Here is a 21,804-nt window from a genome sequence, read left to right as displayed (position 1 = left end):
TCTATTCATGCCATTGCAACATTCCAAGCATTGAATGATTACTTGCATCTCAGAATTACGGGGTTGATGTCGACCAGAGGACTGTCCGGAATGTTAGCATTCAGTGAGCAGTGTCAATGTGACTCCTGATCGTTTCAGCTCTCCCTCGTACCGCTTCACGTTGCAGCTTGGTATCCACCCCGAGGACCTGCCCGATGATATGGTCTTCAACTCAGTCACAGAAGCCATCGTATTCAAGAACACGCTATGTGATAGGACCCATTCTACATCATCAATTTCTTCTGGTATATCACAGGGTCAGCGCCGAAAAGTCTTCACCTTCCCAAAGAATGTCACTGTTGATGAACTTGCCAGCTCTCTCTCCAAATGCCAGAGCTATGCATCCATGAAAGGGCAGAGTGAGAAGGTATTCTGGCTGATTTACTACGTCATGACTAGAAGTTTTCTTACCTCCACGATATCTAGCTCTTCCACAAGGTTGCATTAATGGATATTGTCAATGTCGAGGATCTTGCGCTTGATTTCACAGTTCCCAGATACAGCATCGAGCTTTGGGTGAGTCTCATCTTGTTGTCATTGTTCAAGTGGGTCATAATGCATGTTATAGCCTGGCAGACGTAACATTCCTGTGACTTTGGAAAATGCAGAAGAATACATTCACGAGGTCCTGGATGCAATTATTGGCACTGGCGTTCAGCCACAGGCCAAGGCATTCCGAGAGGGCTTCTCAAAGGTGTTCCCAATTTCTGATTTACAGGCGTTCTCGGCGGACGAGTTGGTCATGTTATCTGGTAACTCAGATGAAGACTGGGGAGTTGAGAGTACGTGAATTTTTGTACTGGTGTCAACCTGACTGACAATAAGACTGTAGCGTTGAATGAAGCTATCAAAGCCGACCATGGCTTCCAAGCCCGAAACTTCCTATTGGAGGTGTGTTTCATTACATTTCATCTCAAGACTGGCTGACACTGTGTTCAAAGGGTTCCGTGGTCTTAACCCTCCACTCACTGTCATTCGCAAACCACATGAACCACCACTTGTGGCAGATGATTACCTGCCAAGTGTAATGACCTGCATCAATTACCTGAAGCTACCGGAGTATAGTTCAAAAGCAGTGATGCGAGAGAAATTATGCATTGCAATGAAAGAAGGAGTTGGCAGTTTCCATTTGTCCTAGTACTTTTTGACATTATATCATTGTACAAGTGCTCCGATCACCTTCGGATGTTTCCTATCGTCAATTACAGTAATAGATGCTTGTACTACGACTACATTCATCCAAGCTGGAGCACGCACATGGGGTAGACACCAATTGGTTCTGCAGGATCAAACACTCCGTGCTTATATATATTAGAATATTAGAATATACACATCAATGCATCATACATATATAATAGGCATAGGCTCTTATATTATTTACAGAAGCTTGAACAGCGGCAAGGTCCAAGGATGACACTACACAGTTGTTGTTGCAAATACAAAAGGCTGTCAAATAGCATATCAGTCATGTATAGTTTTGTCCCTCCGCCCAGCGATGTACGAGGCAGTCATGTGGATAGAACAGCATGTAGAAGGGCACAACCCATATCTTTCAAAAACAATGAGTTATAGCCAAATTATGGAATATGTGTGGTATGCACGCATTTAGTATGGCTTTATGATACAGTTCAAACCACAACGGAAGTAGTAGCGAGAGCGTAGCTCAGTGCACACTAGTCTTAGTGTGGTGGTTTGGCATGGAAATTTTTCTAAAGCCACTTGAGTACTATCACACAGAATTAAAGCATGTTCTTTGTAAAATGGCAAGGAGAAGCTCCTTTCCATGACAAAGCTGCTTGCGGAATCATGACTACCATGACCACGATGACTACAGCAACTGGGATGACTTACAGTGACTACAGTGACTTCAATGACTTACAGTGACTACAGTGATTTTGATGGCTTACAGTGACTACAGTGACTTTGATGGCTTACAGTGACTACAGTGACTTCAATGACTTACCATTGATATAGACAAAAATGCGAAAATTGTAATAATGTGTGGCTTTGTTTGGCACTGCTGACATAAGCGAAAAAAGCGAACTTGAACCAAATCTTTTCTCTGTCTGTTCTCTTCTTTTACTGTCATTTACTTGACAAAGTTCTTCTTTTCTTAGATTTGTATCTAGAATATTATATTTATTCTTCTTATCCAGTATCACCATGCCTCTCTGAGGCTGGTTGGACTTCCCTGTGTTGGTGCCTTTCTGAGGCCTGGCCTGGGACTTTGGATGTGGTCTTTTTCTTTCTTCTTCTTGTCCAGTATCACCATGCCTCTCTGAGGCTGGTTGGACTTCCCTGTGTTGGTGCCTTTCCGAGGCCTGGCCTGGGACTTTGGATGTGGTCTTTTCTTTCTTCTTCTTCTTGTCCAGTATCACCATGCCTTTCCGAGGCTGGTTGGACTTCTCTGTGTTGGTGCCTTTCCGAGGCCTGGCCTGGGACTTTGGATGTGGTATATCTAATGTTGGGTATTTGAACTATGGCTTTTGATAATTCTCCAGTGGGGTGGCCTGGAGTATCTCATGTTAGGCAATATGGGTAGATATTGGGTATATGGTTCGGTGTTTGAACTAGAGTTTTGGATATGATACTCCCTTGGGCAATAGCACTGTCAGATAGCATGGTCCCCATAGGATGGCGATCATGTGAATCTTAGGTGAGGTAGCCCGGAGTATCTGATATTGGCAAAGATGTTTAAACTGGGGTTTTGGATATGACACTCCCTTGGGCAATAGCACTGTCAGATAGCATGGTCCCCACAGGATGGCGATCATGTGAATCTTAGGTGAGGTAGCCCGGAGTATCTGATATTGGCAAAGATGTTTAAACTGGGGTTTTGGATATGACACTCCCTTGGGCAATAGCACTGTCAGATAGCATGGTCCCCACAGGATGGCGATCATGTGAATCTTAGGTGGGGTAGCCCGGAGTATCTGATATTGGCAAAGATGTTTAAACTGGGGTTTTGGATATGACACTCCCTTGGGCAATAGCACTGTCAGATAGCATGGTCCCCACAGGATGGCGATCATGTGAATCTTAGGTGGGGTAGCCCGGAGTATCTGATATTGACAAAGATGTTTAAACTGGGGTGTACTTGACTATAACCTCTGTATTACTCAAACACAAATATTTTGGATGGTCCGCAGATATAATAAAACTGAGTGTTGCAGGCCCCAGAGCGCATTCAGGATTTGGGGCATGTTATTACTGATACCCATCAGAATAAGATATCACGGTCACCACAGGTTGAAAATTGTCATGTGAATCTTAGGTGGCATATCCTGAAGTCTCTGATATTGGGCAATGTGATTCACTTCACACAGGTCTTCTTTTGAATGCTCAGAGCTCAGAGAATTTGAGCACAAATATCATGTAGATTACAGGAGTCATGGCCTATATTTGTCTGTTGCCATATCTGTGGTTGTTTCTGTCACTACTTATGTGCCAATTCCTGTCACCATTTTTGTCCCAATTATTGCTACTGTTTCTGTCACCATTTCTGTCAACCTGTTCCAATTCTGTCACTGTTTCTGTCACCATTTCTGCCAACCTGTCCCAATTCTGTCACTGTTTCTGTCACTGTTTCCATCCCTACTTCTGTCTGAATGTCTGTTTCCACTTCTGTCATCTTTTTCTATTCCGATACCCAAAAATGCGAAAATTGTACTATGTTCAAATGTGGCTGTTATTTGGCCTGAATTTTTACTGTTTTTCATCCATACCCATGGATGTACATATGATGTAAAAACTTACATATCATCCATATATAGTGCAAAAACCATACATATTATCAGACTCCTACCCATTGGTGGGTGTGTAAGAGAGCCCACGGCATCCAGCCACAAACCAAACACGACCAAATGAAATTTCTCTGACGATATACCGAAAATTTTTGAGCTACTTACACACCCAGCCGACTGGCAAAACTCGCAAGTGGTGCGAGCTTTGGTTGTGTTGATTGTGTTACATTTTTACTGATCTGTACATGTGACTCAATATATGTGACAGTGTCAATTGTGTACTGCATTATTTTATATATATATTTTTGGGCTATCTTTCATTTGCGCAGTACTGCCGCATCAGTGATGGCTTCGCTCCCCCTAAACTATGACATACTGTCGATAGCCACTATGCTCACCATGGTCCAAGAACGTTTTGGCTTCATACCTTGTAATTGGCAAGTGCTCGTTCCTTTGTTCATCACCTGTATCTGACATTGTAGATTTATCTACCCCGTCATCACCACTAATCTCCCCGAGGTCACACTCTGCATCCACAAACACTTCTGCCATCACTATGTCATCGGCTGTACTTTTCCCCATGCTCCGTTGTTCATCCGAAGTGTCGAGAAGCAAGAATATTGATCTCCAAAAGTTGGTGCGTGTCTTCTGATTTTTTCTGCAAGCTGAGGCATAAACAAATTCTCTAGCTGCTCTGTTGTCACAGATTTGGCATGGAAATGCAATCTGTTCTCCTTTCATGTTAGGTCTTTGATCTTGGCACTGAGTGCTGACCTCACGATTCCATATGCCCACAAAGATATTGATGTGTGAGTATTGGTATACTGATAGAGGTGAGTGCAAATCTCTGAGCCTTTTGCACTAGATTATTCTTTGCTGACGCGTAGGCCTCCTCCGTGCTTTGCAGAAGTTGTTCTATGAGCTCTGAGATGGTCATGTTGTTGACCTTGAAGCATTGTTCAGCTTTTGCCATATTTCACGGTCCATCAGTCGCAGATTTGGGTGTTGGTATACAGCATTATATTCAGCATAGTACTTAGATGAGCAGTTGCTAATTGACATGCATTTTGAGCATGGCAAACATCAACAATGAGTTCTCACGAGCCTCAATAAAAAATAAATAACAAGGTACACAATTGACACTGTCACATATATTGAGTCACATGTACAGATCAGTGAAAATGTAACACAATCAACACAACCAAAGCTCGCGCCACTTGCGAGTTTTGCCAGTTGGCTGGGTGTGTAAGTAGCCCAAAAAGTTTCGGTATATCATCAGAGAAATTTCATTTGGTCATGTTTGGTTTGTGACTGGATGCCGTGGGCTCTCTTACACACCCGCCAATGGGTAGGAGTCTGACATATTATATGATATCAACATTGGGCTAACAATTCTGAATTTGGATATCAGGATGACAAAATGCGGGTTGGCCGTGTAGCTTGCTAATATCTCGCTAATTAGCACCCGGCTAATAAGCAACAAGTTTTCTCCCGAACCCTAGCCCACTGGCAGGAACCAACTGGCGTGACAGGGTGTGATGTTTTGTTGACAACTGTGCCTAGACACCAAATGTAGTATTCTCCGGGGTGGTACCGGCGGAGTTTGATTTATAGTCAATCAATATATAAACCACTCCTCCTTCAAATTGTCGAGTTTTCGGACCTTCAACCTAAACACATACCGTGTCATGTACTATTGTGAAAACTGTAGTTGTAATGTAGTAGAGTCTGTATAGTGTTGTGTATAGTAAAATGTTCGTCTCATGAATCAGCAAGTTAAGTCTTGTTTGAAATCGTTATGGGGCACGCGCCTTGTATCGGTAACTTTAGACTATTGAAGTTTGATACAAACTTGAAATCATGTGCAAATGCATATGTCAGTCATCACGACGACACTATACAAAGATAGTGAGGTGCTCTCCGTGTTTCTGTGATCAATGACTTAACACAATATCCAGACTGATGAAAGATCGGTAGTGTGGAAGATTTGCCTCCATACCAGATTTAGCGAAGTTGAGGGCGCGATATGCCATATATTCAGAATAATATCTGATTTATCTTGCGGTCCGAAATCACAGTCAATTGCTAATGGTGTGAGTCAAACTTCGAAATCGTGATTAGATATTAATATTTGGGTTGTGTAGCTGCATTAATTAGTCTATTGGTAGCTGGCATAAACCTCTCTGAGGATAATATGTAGCTGGTACGCATGCTCTCCCAAAGAATTTTTCTATATTTACTATATTAAGTGTCAGCCATCCGTCATTCTGTATAGGGAATTAAGCAACTTGCACAGGTAGCCGCAAGTACTGGTCGCGCATTCAGCAATGTATTGCCCTTCACTTGGCCCTCTAGTTCGCAGAAGGATTGAAGTTTCGACATAGCTACCACCCCTGGCACAAAGGCAACAAGGGTAGTGAAATACACGCTTCCGGCGATAGTCATCAAATTGTGACGGGTGGATTTTTTGACCCTGACGGTCAGTCGGCCTGTTAGTTGGGTGAGTGTGTTAGTGCATGAGACCTTCCCATAAAATCAACTTACCACTGATACGTCGCCAGTTCTTCCGTTTGGCCATGATAATGTAAAATACCGTGACGGCAAATTAAAATCTGGACCAGCAGTCTAATTACCTTGGGGTCAGCTATGAACTCCGGTGGTTCGAGCTCTGAGCATGCAGAGGATGGAGATGAAGGTGCGGTCATTTTGTGGCTCACAGATGGAGATGCCTTGAATTTACACAAAGTCCTTATACAGTCTCGCACTTCTTTCGATGGACAGCATGATTGCCATCTTCAGTTGCTTGGTCAGCGGTTCTAGCGGTTCGGCTATCAACTTTGCTGCTACTCGGGTAGCGCAACCGCTGGCTGTCTAAGCTACTCGGTTACAATTGCGCCATTGTATCGGTTATGTGTTATAATTGTCAGTCACAGATACTCCGGTCTTCCCTCAATGTCAGGTTCTCATTACACCTGTGTGTGCAAGCGCACTTTCACAGCACAAAACTATTTCAGCCAACATCAGCGCTCATGTTCTCAAACGAGAAAGCATCTGTCATCGGCGATGTCCTCTGTCAAGGAGCTTCTTCATTGTAGGAAAAAACCACGTATCTCACACGATGAGGTTGAGTCTACTGGATTGGTTATATTAAGCAATGTATCATCCGCCGGTCCTATTGCCTCCGGTGAAGTCAAAGCTTTGACAGCTCCGGTGGTCTGTGTATCCCTCCCATCGCTTGTTGCTACGGGAGGCGCTGTCTCCCCTGACTGTGAGGGAGAGCAAATAGATCAAGGAGACGACATGAGTTTGGCACAGCGCCGCCCGAGACGGCAAAACCGCCAATTGCCCATGCGGTTCAGGGATGTGCTTCCTCAGCCCCCACCAAATGTGCCTTTGGACGTTCGCGTGCGACTGCCAGAATCTGTGCAGTCTGTCCTCACTTCAGAACAGCCTGCTTCACCGGTTCGTGCTGTATTTCGCACTCCTCCAAATATTTTCGGGCTAGTACGACAATACTTCACCTCAAAGGTGCCATCCCACGATCCTGAGGAGTACGTCACTATGGCAGACCTCTCGTTTATACCAGGCAGCCCTGAACTCATCGAAGGATCGCATACACTTACTGCTTCCACCAGCAACTCTCAGTATTACCCCTATCCCAATCGCTTGTCCTTCGAGCTCGGTGATTGGTACTGGAATCAGGGTTTGCAAAAGTCACAGGAGGACTATGAAAAACTGTTGCAGATCTTGGGCGGCAGTGCTTTCAATGCTGCCGACATAAGTTCCACTTGTTGGAAGAAAATTAATTGTGAACTGGGAATCAACGAGTACGACAGAGATGGAAATGAATGGGAGGATGAAGATGCGGGATGGAAAAGGACAGTCATCACCATCCAGGTGCCATTTTCACGCACCAGCGAAACACCAGGCCCACGGCTTCATGAAGCCGCCCATTTATATCATCGCTCACTCGTGGCTGTCTTGCGGGAAAAGCTTGCTAATGCCCGAGATGACAAGCTATTCCATTATGAGCCGTACCAACTGTGCTGGGCTCCTCCCCATATGGATGGCGAAGTCTCCATCTATGGGGATCTGTACACATCCGCGGCCTTTCATGAAGCTTACAGTGACTTGCAGGTGTCACCCGGGGAACCTAAATGTGACTTACCCCGGGTTGTAGCTGGCCTCATGTTTTGGTCGGATGTGACGCAACTCACTTCCTTTGGTACTGCTAAACTATGGCCTACTTATATGTACTTCGGTAATGAGTCGAAGTATCGCTGCTGCAAGCCCTCATGTAACTTGAGCAATCACGTTGCTTACTTCGAAACGGTACGTGTTCTTACAGGGTTTGATATACGGTATACTTAAAGTTGTGCTGCCAGCTCCCTGATTCATTCAAAGATTTTGTAGGCGCTAAAGGTATCAGTAGCGAGTGTGCAACACATTGTCATAGAGAGTTTTTTCACGAGCAGTGGAAGATACTGTTAGATGACGAATTCTTGGAGGTATATGAACATGGGATCGTTATCTCTTGCTGCGACGGTATTCAGCGCAGATTTTACCCCAGGATATTCACTTATTCCGCAGATTATCCTGAGAAGTAAGTCAACTAATTTAGCGCATTGAATTACACTAATCTTTGTTCTACTAGAGTACTTGTAGCAACAGTTCGAAATCTAGGAGGTTGTCCATGTCCTCGCTGCCTGATACCCAAGGAACGGATACAAAACATGGGAATGCCTCGGGATAGAACACAGCGTGTCACTCTCGGACGCAATGATGAGAGAAGAAGTATGATGGTGAGCGAAGCGCGCTCGCTGATTTATGAGCAGAACTATGCAGTTAGTAGTGCCGCGGTAGAACATATTCTTAAGCTACAGTCATGGGTTCCCACTTCTGTAAGGCTTGAATTTCTATCACTAACAGTGGCTAATAATTTGTTAGAATGCATTCTCAGACCGCCTTAGTCGATTTGGTTTCAATATCTTCCATGCACTTGTGGTAGATCTACTACATGAGTTTGAAATTGGCGTTTGGAAGATGCTTTTCAAACACTTGTTACGTATCATTTCGGCACACGACAAAAGCCTTATACATACATTGGATCAGAGGTAAGGTTTACCATCCTGCCTCACTCACGTCATGTTCACCACCTCCACCAGATATAGGCAAATTCCAACGTTTGGCTTAGCTACCATCCGAAAGTTCTCTGCAAACTCGTCCGACATGAAATGAATGGCGGCTCGGAACTTTGAAGACCTCCTCCAGGTATGAGTTAATTGCCAATGTAGTTCAATATGACCTGACGTCACCTAAATAAAGTGCTCTATTCCTGTTTTTGACCGCCTTCTTCCAGAGCCGCACAATAGCACTGTTCTTCGGCTGTTATTTACTATGGCTCATTGGCACGGACTGGCCAAGCTCCGTATGCACTCTGATCTAACCCTAGAAATAATGGATGAAGTCACTACGGCGGTCGGCCAGCAGTTTCGTCATTTCAAGGCCACTGTCTGTTCCGCCTATGATACCCGTGAACTTTCTCAGGAGGCCGCAGCTCGTGCCCGACGTGATGCAAAGCAGGCGGCGGCAAAGCAACATGGGGAGCAGAAAAGGAAGCATAGAGCACCCCTTGTGGAGCCAGAGTCAGAAAAATTAGGCAAGAATACAAAACGACTCAAAGTATTTAACTTTCAGACTTACAAGTTTCATGCGTTGGGAGACTATGTATCTACAATCTGCCGGTATGGCACGTCTGATTCGTACAGCACCGAACCAGTCAGTCCTGTAATGTTTGATTCCGAACTTGATTCACCAACTTTTATACAGGGTGAACTTGAACACCGTTCCCCTAAGACCAGATACCATCGTACCGATCGCAACACCTTTGTTAAACAGCTCACTCGAATAGAACGACGCCAGACTCGCATTCGTCGCATAGGGGACAAAGTTGCTCCACGACCTCACCTCGAAATCGCAGAGATCGCGAGAAGCCCACATGTCCACCACCACATTGGTCTCACGCAGAAGTTCCCTGTGCATATAGGGTCATACTTGCGTGACCATGCAGGTGATCCAGCAATCACTGTAAGTGGAATCATACATTTTCAAGCAGCTTCTAACACCCTTGTAGAATTTTGTGCCTAAACTAAAGGATCATATATTGCGTCGATTCAACCAATCCAGAGATCTTCCAGGTACTGGAGAAGAGACTGATATCAATTCAATTATTCTGAAGGACGATCGCATATATCATCACAACACTGCCAGGTTCAATTATACAACATATGATGTTCGCAGATCTCAGGACGTCATTAACCCCAGAACTTCCCATTGCAATATCATGGTTCTTCATGCCGATGGTGATACTGGGCGCCAAGGCCACAAATATATTTACGGAAAGGTACTTGGTATATTCCATGTCAATGTAATCTTCATAGGAAACGGTATGGTAGACTATACCCCTTTCCGAACGGAGTTTTTGTGGATACGCTGGTACACTCCCATTAATAATTTTGCTGTCTGGGGAACCTTGAAGCTAGATCGTCTCAGCTTTCCGTGCATGGCGGATGAGTTCTCGTTTGATTTCCTTGATCCAGCGGATGTCCTTCGGGGTTGTCATATCATACCATCATTCGCCAATGGCAAGAGACATCCCGATGGTTTGGGAGTTTCGGCATGCGCGGGTGACAAGGATGATTGGTGCCAGTACTATATTAATCGGTGAGCTAGGAGCACACTTCACAAACACTGAGCTTATTATTTCAGGTTTGTCGACCGGGACATGCTCATGCGTTTTCACTATGGTCTTGGAGTGGGTCACGTGTACTCTCACCATCGCCCCACACAGCCCGAGCTTCAGCCACAAGGCAGCGCAGCGCATGGAGCTTTTACCCATGATGTTGAAGAGCCGGGGGAGATAGATGAAGTTGAGGACCGAGAGGACAGTGAAGTTGACGATGAAGATGATGGTATCAATGGTGGATCAGACATTGAGCAGTGGTTCGGTTCCAGCGACGAGTCATTGTTAGATCAGTTCGATGAGATGTACGATAGCGAAGTATCCCTTGATTACGAGAACTAGATTAATCGAGTAAAGCTGATTGATAGCGCTCACTAGACCATTGGTGTAACCTCGCGCCGCGAGCGCTACTTATCTCCGCCTCGCATGTTATATGTGACGTCGCGACAGCAATCGATCGTTCTAGGTCAGATGCGACAGCATACATGTAATAGTCAATTGCACTGCAGTGCATTATTATCTCATTTTTACAAGGCATGTAATCGCATTTAAAGTGTCCTATTTCCCTCTTGAAACTGATAATGTCTTCTGCGGGCAATATGGCGAATCCGATTTTCCATTCGTATTTTTTTCCAGATGATCTGTCAAGCCTTCAGCCTGTCTCAGTGTGTGTTTTTGACTTGTAACTTCAACATTGCTAACTCAGTTCTTTCAGGGCAGTCTCACCCTATTACAGAAGCCTTTCTGTTTTACAGGATATCTGATGGTTGGGCATCAACCAATCCTCTATGCGCTCTATGTATGTATTATCTGTATTCTAAAAAGTGTTCAGACATGTCTCATCATGGGCCAGTGTTCAGCCAGCCGCCTTGAGGCTGTAGGTGCTTTATTTTTTGGGTGTCATATACTGATTTTTTTATAGCTCAAGTCGCATGTCAATATCATAGCTTATGTGTTGCCAATTGATCCTCACAGTTCCATATGGGAACCGGGCACAGAGGTACCCATATTCGCCAAGGTATGTAGTTGGCTCTGCACCTTGCCTTTTGACTGATGAGTTTTGTAGAATATCTATGTGCCCGATGCCCTGCCCGTGAACCTGGACTTGGATGCCCTCTGGTCAAGGCCGAGCAACGATGGTACCCTTCTACACGTGTATGCATGGGTAAGGTCACCTTATGATTTCAAAGTTATCTTGTTTGACAACATTGTAGCCTTTGCCGGGCAATGGTCATAACACCATTATCGTCCAAGCTCTATTTCCGTTTGGACACCACCCTGAAGTTTATCCCGAGTTTGACCACAATACTCTCGCAAAAATGTCAGAGCTGCTGGATTCATTTGACCAAGGTTCAGTCGTGCCAGACTCTTCTGTGGCCTCAGCAGATTTTTCAAACTCTTCCGTGGCCTCAGCAGATTTTCCAAACTCTTCCGTGGCCTCACCACTTGTGCCAGCCTCTTCCGTGGCCTCCTCAGTTGCGCCATCTTACAGGCTCTCTGCCACACGTAGTCACGATGGTGCCCGGAAAGATGGCGTGAATGCCCAGGTCGACTCAAACACTTTGCATCATATCCAGCTCAGGTATCCGCAATGGCTAACTGTTTTGGTTCACATGCGGGTTCTCATGCGAGTCGCTGTTTGCTCCGGGGAGTACGGGAACCCATTCTTACTCAGCCAAGCGGCCGATCATAAAGCTCGTTTTGTCGCTGACCTCTTCGAACGAAGCCTGGCCGAAGTCCAATTAACTCGCGCAGACCTGTGCTGCGGTCAGTGACTCTTTAATTCAATATGTTTCGCAGATACTGAGTCTTTTCCAGTCAAGTCGATTGATAATGACTCCGAAGTGACGGAAAGCGAAATATTGACGATGGTCTGTTTTCTCCGTCATTTCTATCTATTTGTCTCACGTATATTAGGCTGGTAAATGGTTGTCATCATTATTTTCTGACACCAAATGTTTGGCAAAAATTGCAATCTCAGATCCTCGACCAGCCCTGGGCTTTGCCCTCGCAGAACTGTGCCCTCGGGTACTACTCATTGAGAGATGTATGAGTCTGCTGCAACACTTCCTACTTCCAGATTCATGTCGTTTACCATTTGCAGTCAGTTTTTCGAGTTAGCTTTAGTTGCCAAAGTCTTACTGTTTTATCACACAGGTCAATGGCCTTATATGGTTTCTCACAAAGGAAATTGCAAAATCGCTCGTTTTTTATGTTGTATTCCGGCGCAGTGTATCAGCCCATGTCCCAATAATCATGGCTGATTTTGCACCTGGTATCTTCAGGGATGTCTCACACCCACCCGCAGAGATGTTAGCGTATGTGGGAGCCTCTGTAAGTTATACTCTACCAGCTCTCGTTCATATTAACAATTCTATCATATTAGTGTTATAATGCCATCCTCCAATGGTTGACGGACATTTTGAAGGCGATGTCAGAAAAGGGGGAATCCTCAGCCATCAACCTATTGCTGTATCCGCCGGTCAGCCAAATCTATGATGAACTCCTCCAAGCAGTCTTTCTCCTATTCACACAGAAAGACGACCCAGGATACCCGGCATTTGTGAACCGCATGGCGGAGTTTTGTGACATCATGTGAGTTCACATTAAGTCCATTTCTATACTAATATCTAATGGGAATGCCTCACACAGTGACACTGATGTCTATCGGATTCCCCGTAAATAAGCCTCGCATGAAAATTTGTCTTCCATATCTTGTCCACGGGTCTGTTTGCCAATATACAGAGCTCTGTTCTGCCTGCGACAGTTTAAGAAACAAATTCCTAGCACAGCACCTCACCCATCTAAGTCAGATTGAGAAACATAGTACGTCCTATAAGCACCAAAGCCCACCATATCATATTGAGTCGTTCACGGTTGCTATACAGGCTTTTTCTAACTTCCAAACAAGGAAAAGTGTGGTCTGATGGAATTGTCCATGGGTGTATGTAAAATTCTAGGCTCATGGGGACATTTGATTCATTTAAGTTATTCGGTCCAGTCTTTTTATAGACCGCTACAATTGCACAGCCACCGCTGACCATCGCTCATAGACCGCTACCGCATAGCCGCTGCCAAACCTTCTTGTATGTAAGCCCTCGACAATTGTATAGACCTCCATCTAACACTTTCTTATCACCCCATTTCAACATGTTAAATATTAGTCCAGTGTTTCCTCCCAACTCCATCACTCCTCCGACAACTCACATTCTTGAGGTCGAACACATTGAGAATACACTCAAGTCTTGGCTCCAGAAACGGGGACGTGAAATTGTCAGTGGATTTGCATGTTTTTCATAATGGTATCTTACAACATCAACTCCAGCTTTCAGACTCCCTCTTCGTCACAGTTTACGTGCTGTTTGCATGGGTTGACCCCCTTGACCTCATAGCTATTCTACAAGTCAACCTCAGAGTGGTCGCAATGGAAAGGCTTTTCCAGCAAGAAGAGCTCACTTGTGTTTCATTCCTTCTGCGAGGAGGGCGGTGCTACATGGAGGAAAGGATGTATCGCGCTCAGATGGAAGTTACCTTATTTAGTAAAGCTATTGCGAACTTGTGTGAAGAGTTCAACACAAAATGTCGCCCAAGTAAGCTACGCTGTTTAAGAAATGATGACTGACTGAGAATTTGTTCCTAGCCCCAGCACCCCTGCCAAAATACATAGCTCTGCTCCATATCTTACGGCAAGCTCCCTATTTCAATAACACAATTACTCTCCCTGTATCTAAAAGAGCTCCTGCACATCATTTGTGCTTGCGCACAATGTAAAGCTAAGTCTATCCGCACCCTCTATCCTTTATTGACTTTGCTCACATTGACGCCATTGACAGGAAAGAGGAAATCAAGACAAAGTTGAATGACTTGTTTACCGTTCATGTACATTATGGACGGGACAAACTTTCCACCCTGATGGACGTCAGATCTAAATATGTAAGCCACTCGAATCATCACAGCTTTGCAAAGCAACTGAGATGTCGTTAGGTCATCATCACTACATATCAAACTCTGAGCATGGAGCTTACCATTCTGAAACATGTCGAAGAAGGCGAGGATCTGGCGTATCTCAAAGACCACGGGTAAGCAACACAGTATTTGCACTATGTCAACTTCTTCAGCTATTTTGCAGAGGGGTACTTGGTTGTATGAGATAGTATCGTGTGATGTTAGATGAGGCCTGATTCATTTGAATAGGCATGTTCAAAATTATTCCGTTGATTGAGTTCTTTGACACTTCCAACAGAGGAATCAATCACACAGCAATGCGAGTACAGGGAGATTCTGAAGCTTGTGTTGCTTCGCGGTATTAAGCAAGCTAAATTGGTAAATTGGTTCAAAATATGCATCACTGCATTAACCTGTCTCGTTCCAATAGACACCCAGAACATAAGAAGGTGCGATGTCATCGACATTTTCGTAGCTTGTGTTCACCTGGATGATGGGTAGGTCTCAATACTTCGTTTCACGTTGGATACCAGTTGAAACATGCAGTGCTGCATGGCACACAACATTATGATGAAACCATTGAGGTGTTCAGAATCATGTTGTTTAAGTTGGATGATGCTCCCAAAGCGCAGATACAAGGTAAGTCATAGAATACTGCATAATCTCGAAATGCCTATCTTGTTCTGCAGATCTGCCTCAGCAGTATGTTTAGTCAACGGGGACCCTTTGATACCCATGTCCGGCAACAAGAGAAGGGAGTTTGCACGAGCGGTCTGAGTCATGGGTCGGCTTGGGTCAGCAATGTGAGTGCTGTTGGTCTGCCTACCCATGGTCAGTATTAAACTATTCACCTACAGAACAAGGAGAGGTTTGATTTTCTTTATCGTGCAACAAGTAAAGAAGCTAACAACTTGCTACACTCAGATTCATGATGCGTGCGCTGAATGGTAATCTCTTTGCCTTCTCGGATGAGGAGGGCGCAGATGCACCATGCCCTATCTGTAAAGACCGTACATGCTCATATCTCGTCAATGATCGATACTCACATGTATACACAAGTGTACGCCAACAATGCTGGCCATGTCCTTTCATGTGGCCATGAGATTTTTTTCTACATGCATATCAGTACATACCTGATGATAGATGTACACAATACTTACTTTTCGAGACTACGATACAGCTGAAGAGTCGTTCATTAGATATTTACATGCTTGTGAAATCATTGACCTGTGTCGTCTTGGGGCGCCATGGAAGATCATTTGCAAGTAATGATTCTCGTTGACCGGCAGCATCTACAGCAGGACCCGCTTCAATATAGAACCAATGCAATAAATAATGGTACTGACCAATTTAGGAATGCAGGACGTTCAAGGTCACACCACTGTATTCAGCAAATCCTGGAACTTGTTTTCTCCCACCTTGCTTGATAAAATCATTGCTAATGCAGAGTCTTCTCCTCTTCGCTCACTTAGCACCCCCCTCAAGTCTACTATCATTCATACACTTTCCTAGATTGATCTCATTCGCTGTTTCTTCACGTAGAAATATCCTCACGACTTCTCACCGAAGTTCTCAAAATGCTGTGTACCCTATAACCCTCCGCACTCCTTATTCTGCGAAGGCAGCACTATTTCAGCAGCAACAGCAAGAAAATACCAACTATAACGTGTTACCTAGTAGCGGTACGTTTATATGTCTCATCGCTTGGGCTTTTTCATAATGTTACGCTTCAGGACAGCTTTCCTTCCTCACACATGGGTACTCCACAGTGTCATCCGTCTCAATCATTATTTCCTCCGTCTCCTCGCTCAAAAAGTCTATTCTATCAGGCGCAAGGGATCTCGATGCGTCCCCGAATCTAAGTGCATCACAAAGAGCAAAGCAAACCACTTGGTGCTCACATGTTGAGGTGAATAATGGGAACCTCGTGGTAAGTATACATATCATACTATAGCCGATTCATGTTGATACCCCCATAGGCATATTTGTTCTACTCTTTGGACGACAACTTCCAGGATCTCACAAATCCAACCATGGCGTCTATGCTTCCGATTCCGCGGCACTATGACTCAGATGTGCCCAGATGTATACTACGTGAAATACATTGACCACACCTGCGGAAGGACTCCTTTGGGAAATGACAAAAGAAAGACGGCCAGGTGTCATACCCGATGCTCATGCGATGGATGAGATTTGTGCTTGTTTTTGGTGGTATGGTGTGCTGCATCGCTCAACTCACAATAAAGGGGCAAGGCGACCATCATTTTTTGCTATATTTCAAAATGAGGATGATGGACCTTTTGGAGGAATATCTGATCTATTTCCAGTATGCGTATTTTTGTCTCGATGGCTTATCGAAGCTGGAAGATCGACGAGATATGGTGATAGATTGGCAGACATGGTCAGTGTTCGAGTTTGATTGTACTATATCTTCGACTGATTGATATTTTCTAGCTCGGACACCTTCACATTTATTTCAATCATGCACACGGACAGTCACAGAATCAACCTGACCACAGCAGACAATATCTCTCATCGTTTTGGTCAGACGCATCACCAAGTGGCTGTCTATCGCCTGGTCACGAAGGGCACTATCGATGTACGTATCACTCCATTAACTTGTGTCATGCCACCAGCCCAAGGAAAGAAGAGGAAAGCTGGTGCTGCAGCATGTCCGCAAAAAAATCACCGGAAAGGGGAGTAGAAACAAGGTTGCTGGCTAGGAACGAAGGATGTGATTCCTGTATCAGACGCCAAGCGATTTTCTGTCTTTTTTACTGTTACCTTTACTTTGCTTGGTTCGCGCACCTTACAAACGTCTCTCAACAAATTTTAAGTCAAGTTCATATGTCCATGTAGATCTGGCATTTAGCTACTCATTGTATGTCCTTACGATAGAACAACGATCAGCGTGAAAGATGGTAGATTAGTAGTCATTAGGTAGATCACCGGTTGCTTTTGCGTGCATGTTGGTATCATGTGACTTTTAGTTTGAAAAGTTGCGAAGCGATGTGTAGCCTGTGATGGTAAGTTGTCCTTCATTGTTGCCAGATGTCGTAGACTTGGATTGACTGGCAACCTCCAGGCCGCTCATGACCAATAAATTGGTTTTGTATGTTGTCCTCTCGGCACTGTGGTATTTCCCTACAGAAATGCCAATGCCTTGCCTTGGGGAATGTTTTGGTGTGAGCTCCCTTTGACCAACCAGAGCTTGCATGCCCGTGAGAACAACATCCAAAGGTGCCACAGACCTTTCCGGCTCAAGTTGCTCCCAACTCCTTCATTGCTGAGCTACCTTACTGACGAGCTTCGACTATGTTCATGACTTTGACTCTTTTGTTGTGGTATCAAAAGGGTCCAAGCACTCTTCTGACGATAATTCTCGGGTAGTATTAATCTGGATCATGGTGCTATGACAAAACTCTCTCAATTTGGTGCACCAGGGGCATTTAACGACACCATCCAGGATTCCTTCTCATCGATACTAGTACATGTTGCTTATTCGTGGTGGCACAGAAAATGTCTGAGCTCTATTTAACATCTGGTCTTTCCAGGACCTGGTCATAGCTCACATATCATCATAACGCCGCCCACACTTATCAATGGCACTCAAACATCTGCTTGCTCGCATCTTCAAACATTTCAAGATGTCTGGATCTGCCTCCACATTGGATGTCGCTACTGCTGCAATGCCTGCCCCTGCATCAAATGTCTCATCCCTAATTGAACGGTCTCCAGCTACCCAAGCATTTTTTTCTATCAATGTAAACTTTTGCTTTCATGTAGTTTTGTCCCCCACTGCCCCAAAAATGCGCTGGCGCAAAATCACTCATTTACATTGCAGGACCTTCTGCCGGACCTACCGCTGAAACTGGCATACCATTGATGGCCTCTACTATCCCAGATGAACCTTCCTCTCAGAAAGCATGCCTGGGCTCAGCAATACGACTATGTGTTTCCACATTTTCCCCTTGGCCAATCGCTATTGTCTGCTACTCACGCTTCCTCCTATAAATCACGCCTCACATCGATACGATCCTCTAATTCCACACTTCGCACTAGGGCAAAATTTGGATTCATGCATTGGCAGTTGCGTCTTATTGCTGCTGAGCTTGTAAGTATCTCCTATGTTCAGCATGCGAGTTTGATCTAATGTGCTTCACTACCCCTGAAGCTTCTCGCCCTCCAGCATCTTCACAAGCTGCACATTGTACATATGGACTTGAAGATGGAAAATGTGCTTGTAACTCCGTCCGGCCACATATGCATTGCAGATTTTGGCAATGCTGAAGTCCTAGATTGCAAACTGACCTATCAGCAATTTCACGACGAGCACATGCATGGTGTATCGGGTACCAAGAGTTACCTTTCTCCAGAGCGAGTTGAGGGAAACCAGTGATATAACTTCAAGACGGATACCTGGACTTATGGTACCATTTTACTGGAGCTTTTACTAATAAATGGCAGGGTGAGCAATCCTTTGTGGTTCCAGATTGCCCTGGCATTAAAGCTTACTTAACTCCAAGCACTGGTACTCTATATATCATTTCAGTGATGGAACACATAGATTTGGCAATGACCACAAGATACCTGAGGATTACAGCCGGCTGACCTTCATAAGACCGAACGATGGAATAGATCTCATCCAAGATAAGGATGCCAAGGATCTTCTTTATTCTGTATGTTTCTACATCTGTGTCGTCGAGGTTGACTTAACCCCTCATCAGATTTTCTTTCCCAAACACCATGCCATGAGACCCGAGTGGGAGTCAATTTGCAGTCACCCATTCTTCACCTGTATTGACTGGCAGAAGTTAGATAATTGGGGATACAATCGTAAGTCCACAATCAAACTCTACTGGCGTGCACTTACTCATGTCCAACTAGCCATGTTCAAAGCTTGGCTGGGCAACACACCGCTCCAATCTGTCGACTTTGGCAAGATTGCCATTGAATGTTCTCACCCTCGGCTCCCAGACTTCAAGAAAGCTGTGCACGAACAAGCCAACAATACATTCTCTCTTGGCCGAATGCACGTGAAATATAAGTGCCCAAATGAATTGGTGCATGATGCTATGCATGGAGCAACTTGCAGGGCTCCAGGGACTCGAGTACCCCAGAGGCATGTTTGTAAATGTGACGCCAACTTCCGCAAACAACTCCGTAAGTTTTCACCAATGGAATGTTCTGTCATGCAGCTGACATAGGGTTTGCATGAAGATTCTCGGTGTTCTCTAAGTCCTCTGCCAGCTTGAAGACTTCTATCATCTTCGCGATATATTTCTGCTTTCCACTAGATCTCCGAGTCTCTTTATTCCAATCCTCCTGCATATTTCCTATCTGTTCTCTTCATCCGACTCTCTCACATTCATCGTGACGATGTTTTCCTGCCATTGTATTCCCGTTTCCATGCTATCATTATCCTGCTTTCCATACTGCTGCTATAGAATTACCGCAATTTGTACTACTACTCTGTTTTGCAATGATATCATAATTGACACACTACGAGCATATTCTGTAAGGTTGGGAAAGTGTGCGCTAATGTGCGTAGATATGTTTTAAATTACGGGTTATGCATCCCTTTTCACGTATTAAGTGACAAATAAAGTAAAAAAAGCAACTGGTAGTTTTCCTGATGACTATGTATCTCTGTTATACTGCACGGATGGCGCAGTTATCAGTGTTGTCTCGTTCTAAGATTCACACTTGTTTCACATATCTGTGACACCATGATAATAATATCTAAGGCTTCAACATGTCATGTAATAATGTGTCTTGATTGCCAATGTTATATCAGTTTTGGGTGGATTTCACAATGCCTAGTATAACTATATATTCTTTCATATATTGGTCACCTGTTTGTAAGATGCATGTCAAACTGATATGTCCCTAGCATAGTAATATACTCTTTCAAATATTTGTTGCAGACTTGTAAGATACATATCAAAATGAGACGCCCCTCACATAACTTTGTATTCTTTCATATATTGGTCACCTGTTTGTGAGATGCATGTCAACCTGATATGTCCCTAACATAGCCATATACTCTTTCAAATATTTGTTGCAGACTTGTAAGATACATATCAAAATGAGACGCCCCTCACATAACTTTGTATTCTTTCATATATTGGTCACCTGTTTGTAAGATGCATGTCAACCTGATATGTCCCTAGCATAGCCATATACTCTTTCAAATATTTGTTGCAGACTTGTAAGATACATATCAAAATGAGACGCCCCTCACATAGCTTTGTATTCTTTCATACATATGTTGCATACTTACAAGATGCATACAAAAATGATATATCCCTGACATAGACATATATTCTTTCATATATTTGTCACATACTTGCAAGATGCATGTCAAAATGATATTTTCCTAGCATAGTCATATATTAATTCAAATATTTGTTGCATGCTTGTAAGATGCATGTCACAATGAGATGCTCCTAGCATAGCTATATAATTTTTCATACATATGCTGCATACTTACAAGATGTATATCAAAATGACGTGTCCCTAGCATAGTTATATATTTTTTCATACATGTGTTGTGCAAAGATAATAATGTATAATTCTAAATCTAGACATAACATAATGAGGTTCATCTGTCAACTCTACCTGGTCATATCAATTTCGGGTCGATTCCCTGATGGGATACTTGATAATTGCACCGATTAAGTCTTCTGAATGTACAAGGAGTTCATGGACATGTGGATGGTTGTTGAGCTCCTGGCGAGTGAGTAGCATTGAGAAGAATTGAAAAGGCTTGATTCCAGCATCTTCAAATGTAGTCAATAGGTATTGAAATGAATGTTCCATTGTACGACTGTCAACATCAACTGTGACATTAATGTGCTACTGTCCCGGACTCAATTGTAGCACGAATTTTTTAATACAAAAATACCTGCGTCTTTCTAACCCTAAGTTCGTTCTACATGAATAAATTTCGCGTTCCGCTGGTTCAGCCACTGTGGCTGACGTTGTTTACAAATGTTATCTTCCAGCCGCTGCTGAGAGTGTGAGGGGAATAAGGTTATGCTGGGTTTGAAATTTTGTTGTATCATGTGACCTCGGATGTAGCCCTTCCACACTCGAAGCAGTGGTTGGGAAGGAGCCTGGGTTCAAAGGCAAAATGGCCTTTGAAATGGGTTTAAATAATAGAGTTGTACTTAAAATTGCCATAGAAATGTAGTTAAAATGGCATTGCAACAGATTGCAACGGGCCTTGCAATAGTACGGCACATTGCAATTTGGTTGCCATATTATTGCAATATATTGAAATATAGCAAGATTCCTTGCAAATTCATTTCAAGAATACCTCATTGCAACCAC

General features: G+C 44.0%; 2 protein-coding genes across 2 annotated transcripts; both read left to right on the top strand.

Annotated features, from left to right (window-relative positions):
- Window positions 1–11,105: 11,105 nt before the first annotated feature.
- Window positions 11,106–17,192, top strand: F5891DRAFT_983197 (uncharacterized protein; the record flags this gene model as incomplete). Its single annotated transcript, XM_041377293.1, has 26 exons — window positions 11,106–11,189; window positions 11,240–11,323; window positions 11,357–11,401; window positions 11,447–11,542; window positions 11,591–11,689; window positions 11,739–12,291; window positions 12,325–12,395; window positions 12,442–12,627; window positions 12,682–12,858; window positions 12,911–13,119; window positions 13,292–13,350; window positions 13,578–13,610; window positions 13,694–13,797; window positions 13,850–14,114; window positions 14,165–14,291; window positions 14,358–14,457; window positions 14,509–14,603; window positions 14,900–14,918; window positions 15,097–15,108; window positions 15,159–15,272; window positions 15,327–15,337; window positions 16,012–16,151; window positions 16,203–16,399; window positions 16,797–16,870; window positions 16,924–17,068; window positions 17,106–17,192. The coding sequence occupies 26 exons, from the start codon at window positions 11,106–11,108 to the stop codon at window positions 17,190–17,192; spliced, it is 3,186 nt and encodes a 1,061-aa protein (XP_041222351.1).
- A 1,460-nt stretch (window positions 17,193–18,652) lies between these two features.
- F5891DRAFT_958215 (kinase domain-containing protein) lies at window positions 18,653–18,868 on the top strand (the record flags this gene model as incomplete). The annotated part of the gene is made up of 1 exon (XM_041375551.1): window positions 18,653–18,868. A coding segment is annotated over one exon (216 nt), but the record flags the coding sequence as incomplete, so codon positions are not given.
- Between the last annotated feature and the right edge of the window lie 2,936 nt (window positions 18,869–21,804).

This window comes from Suillus fuscotomentosus (genome assembly GCF_016647785.1).
Source record: "Suillus fuscotomentosus strain FC203 chromosome Unknown F5891scaffold_52, whole genome shotgun sequence".
Taxonomy (NCBI): Eukaryota; Fungi; Basidiomycota; class Agaricomycetes; order Boletales; family Suillaceae; genus Suillus; species Suillus fuscotomentosus.
Note: the sequence above shows the minus strand (reverse complement) of the source record. Positions and strands in the feature narration are given on the sequence as shown.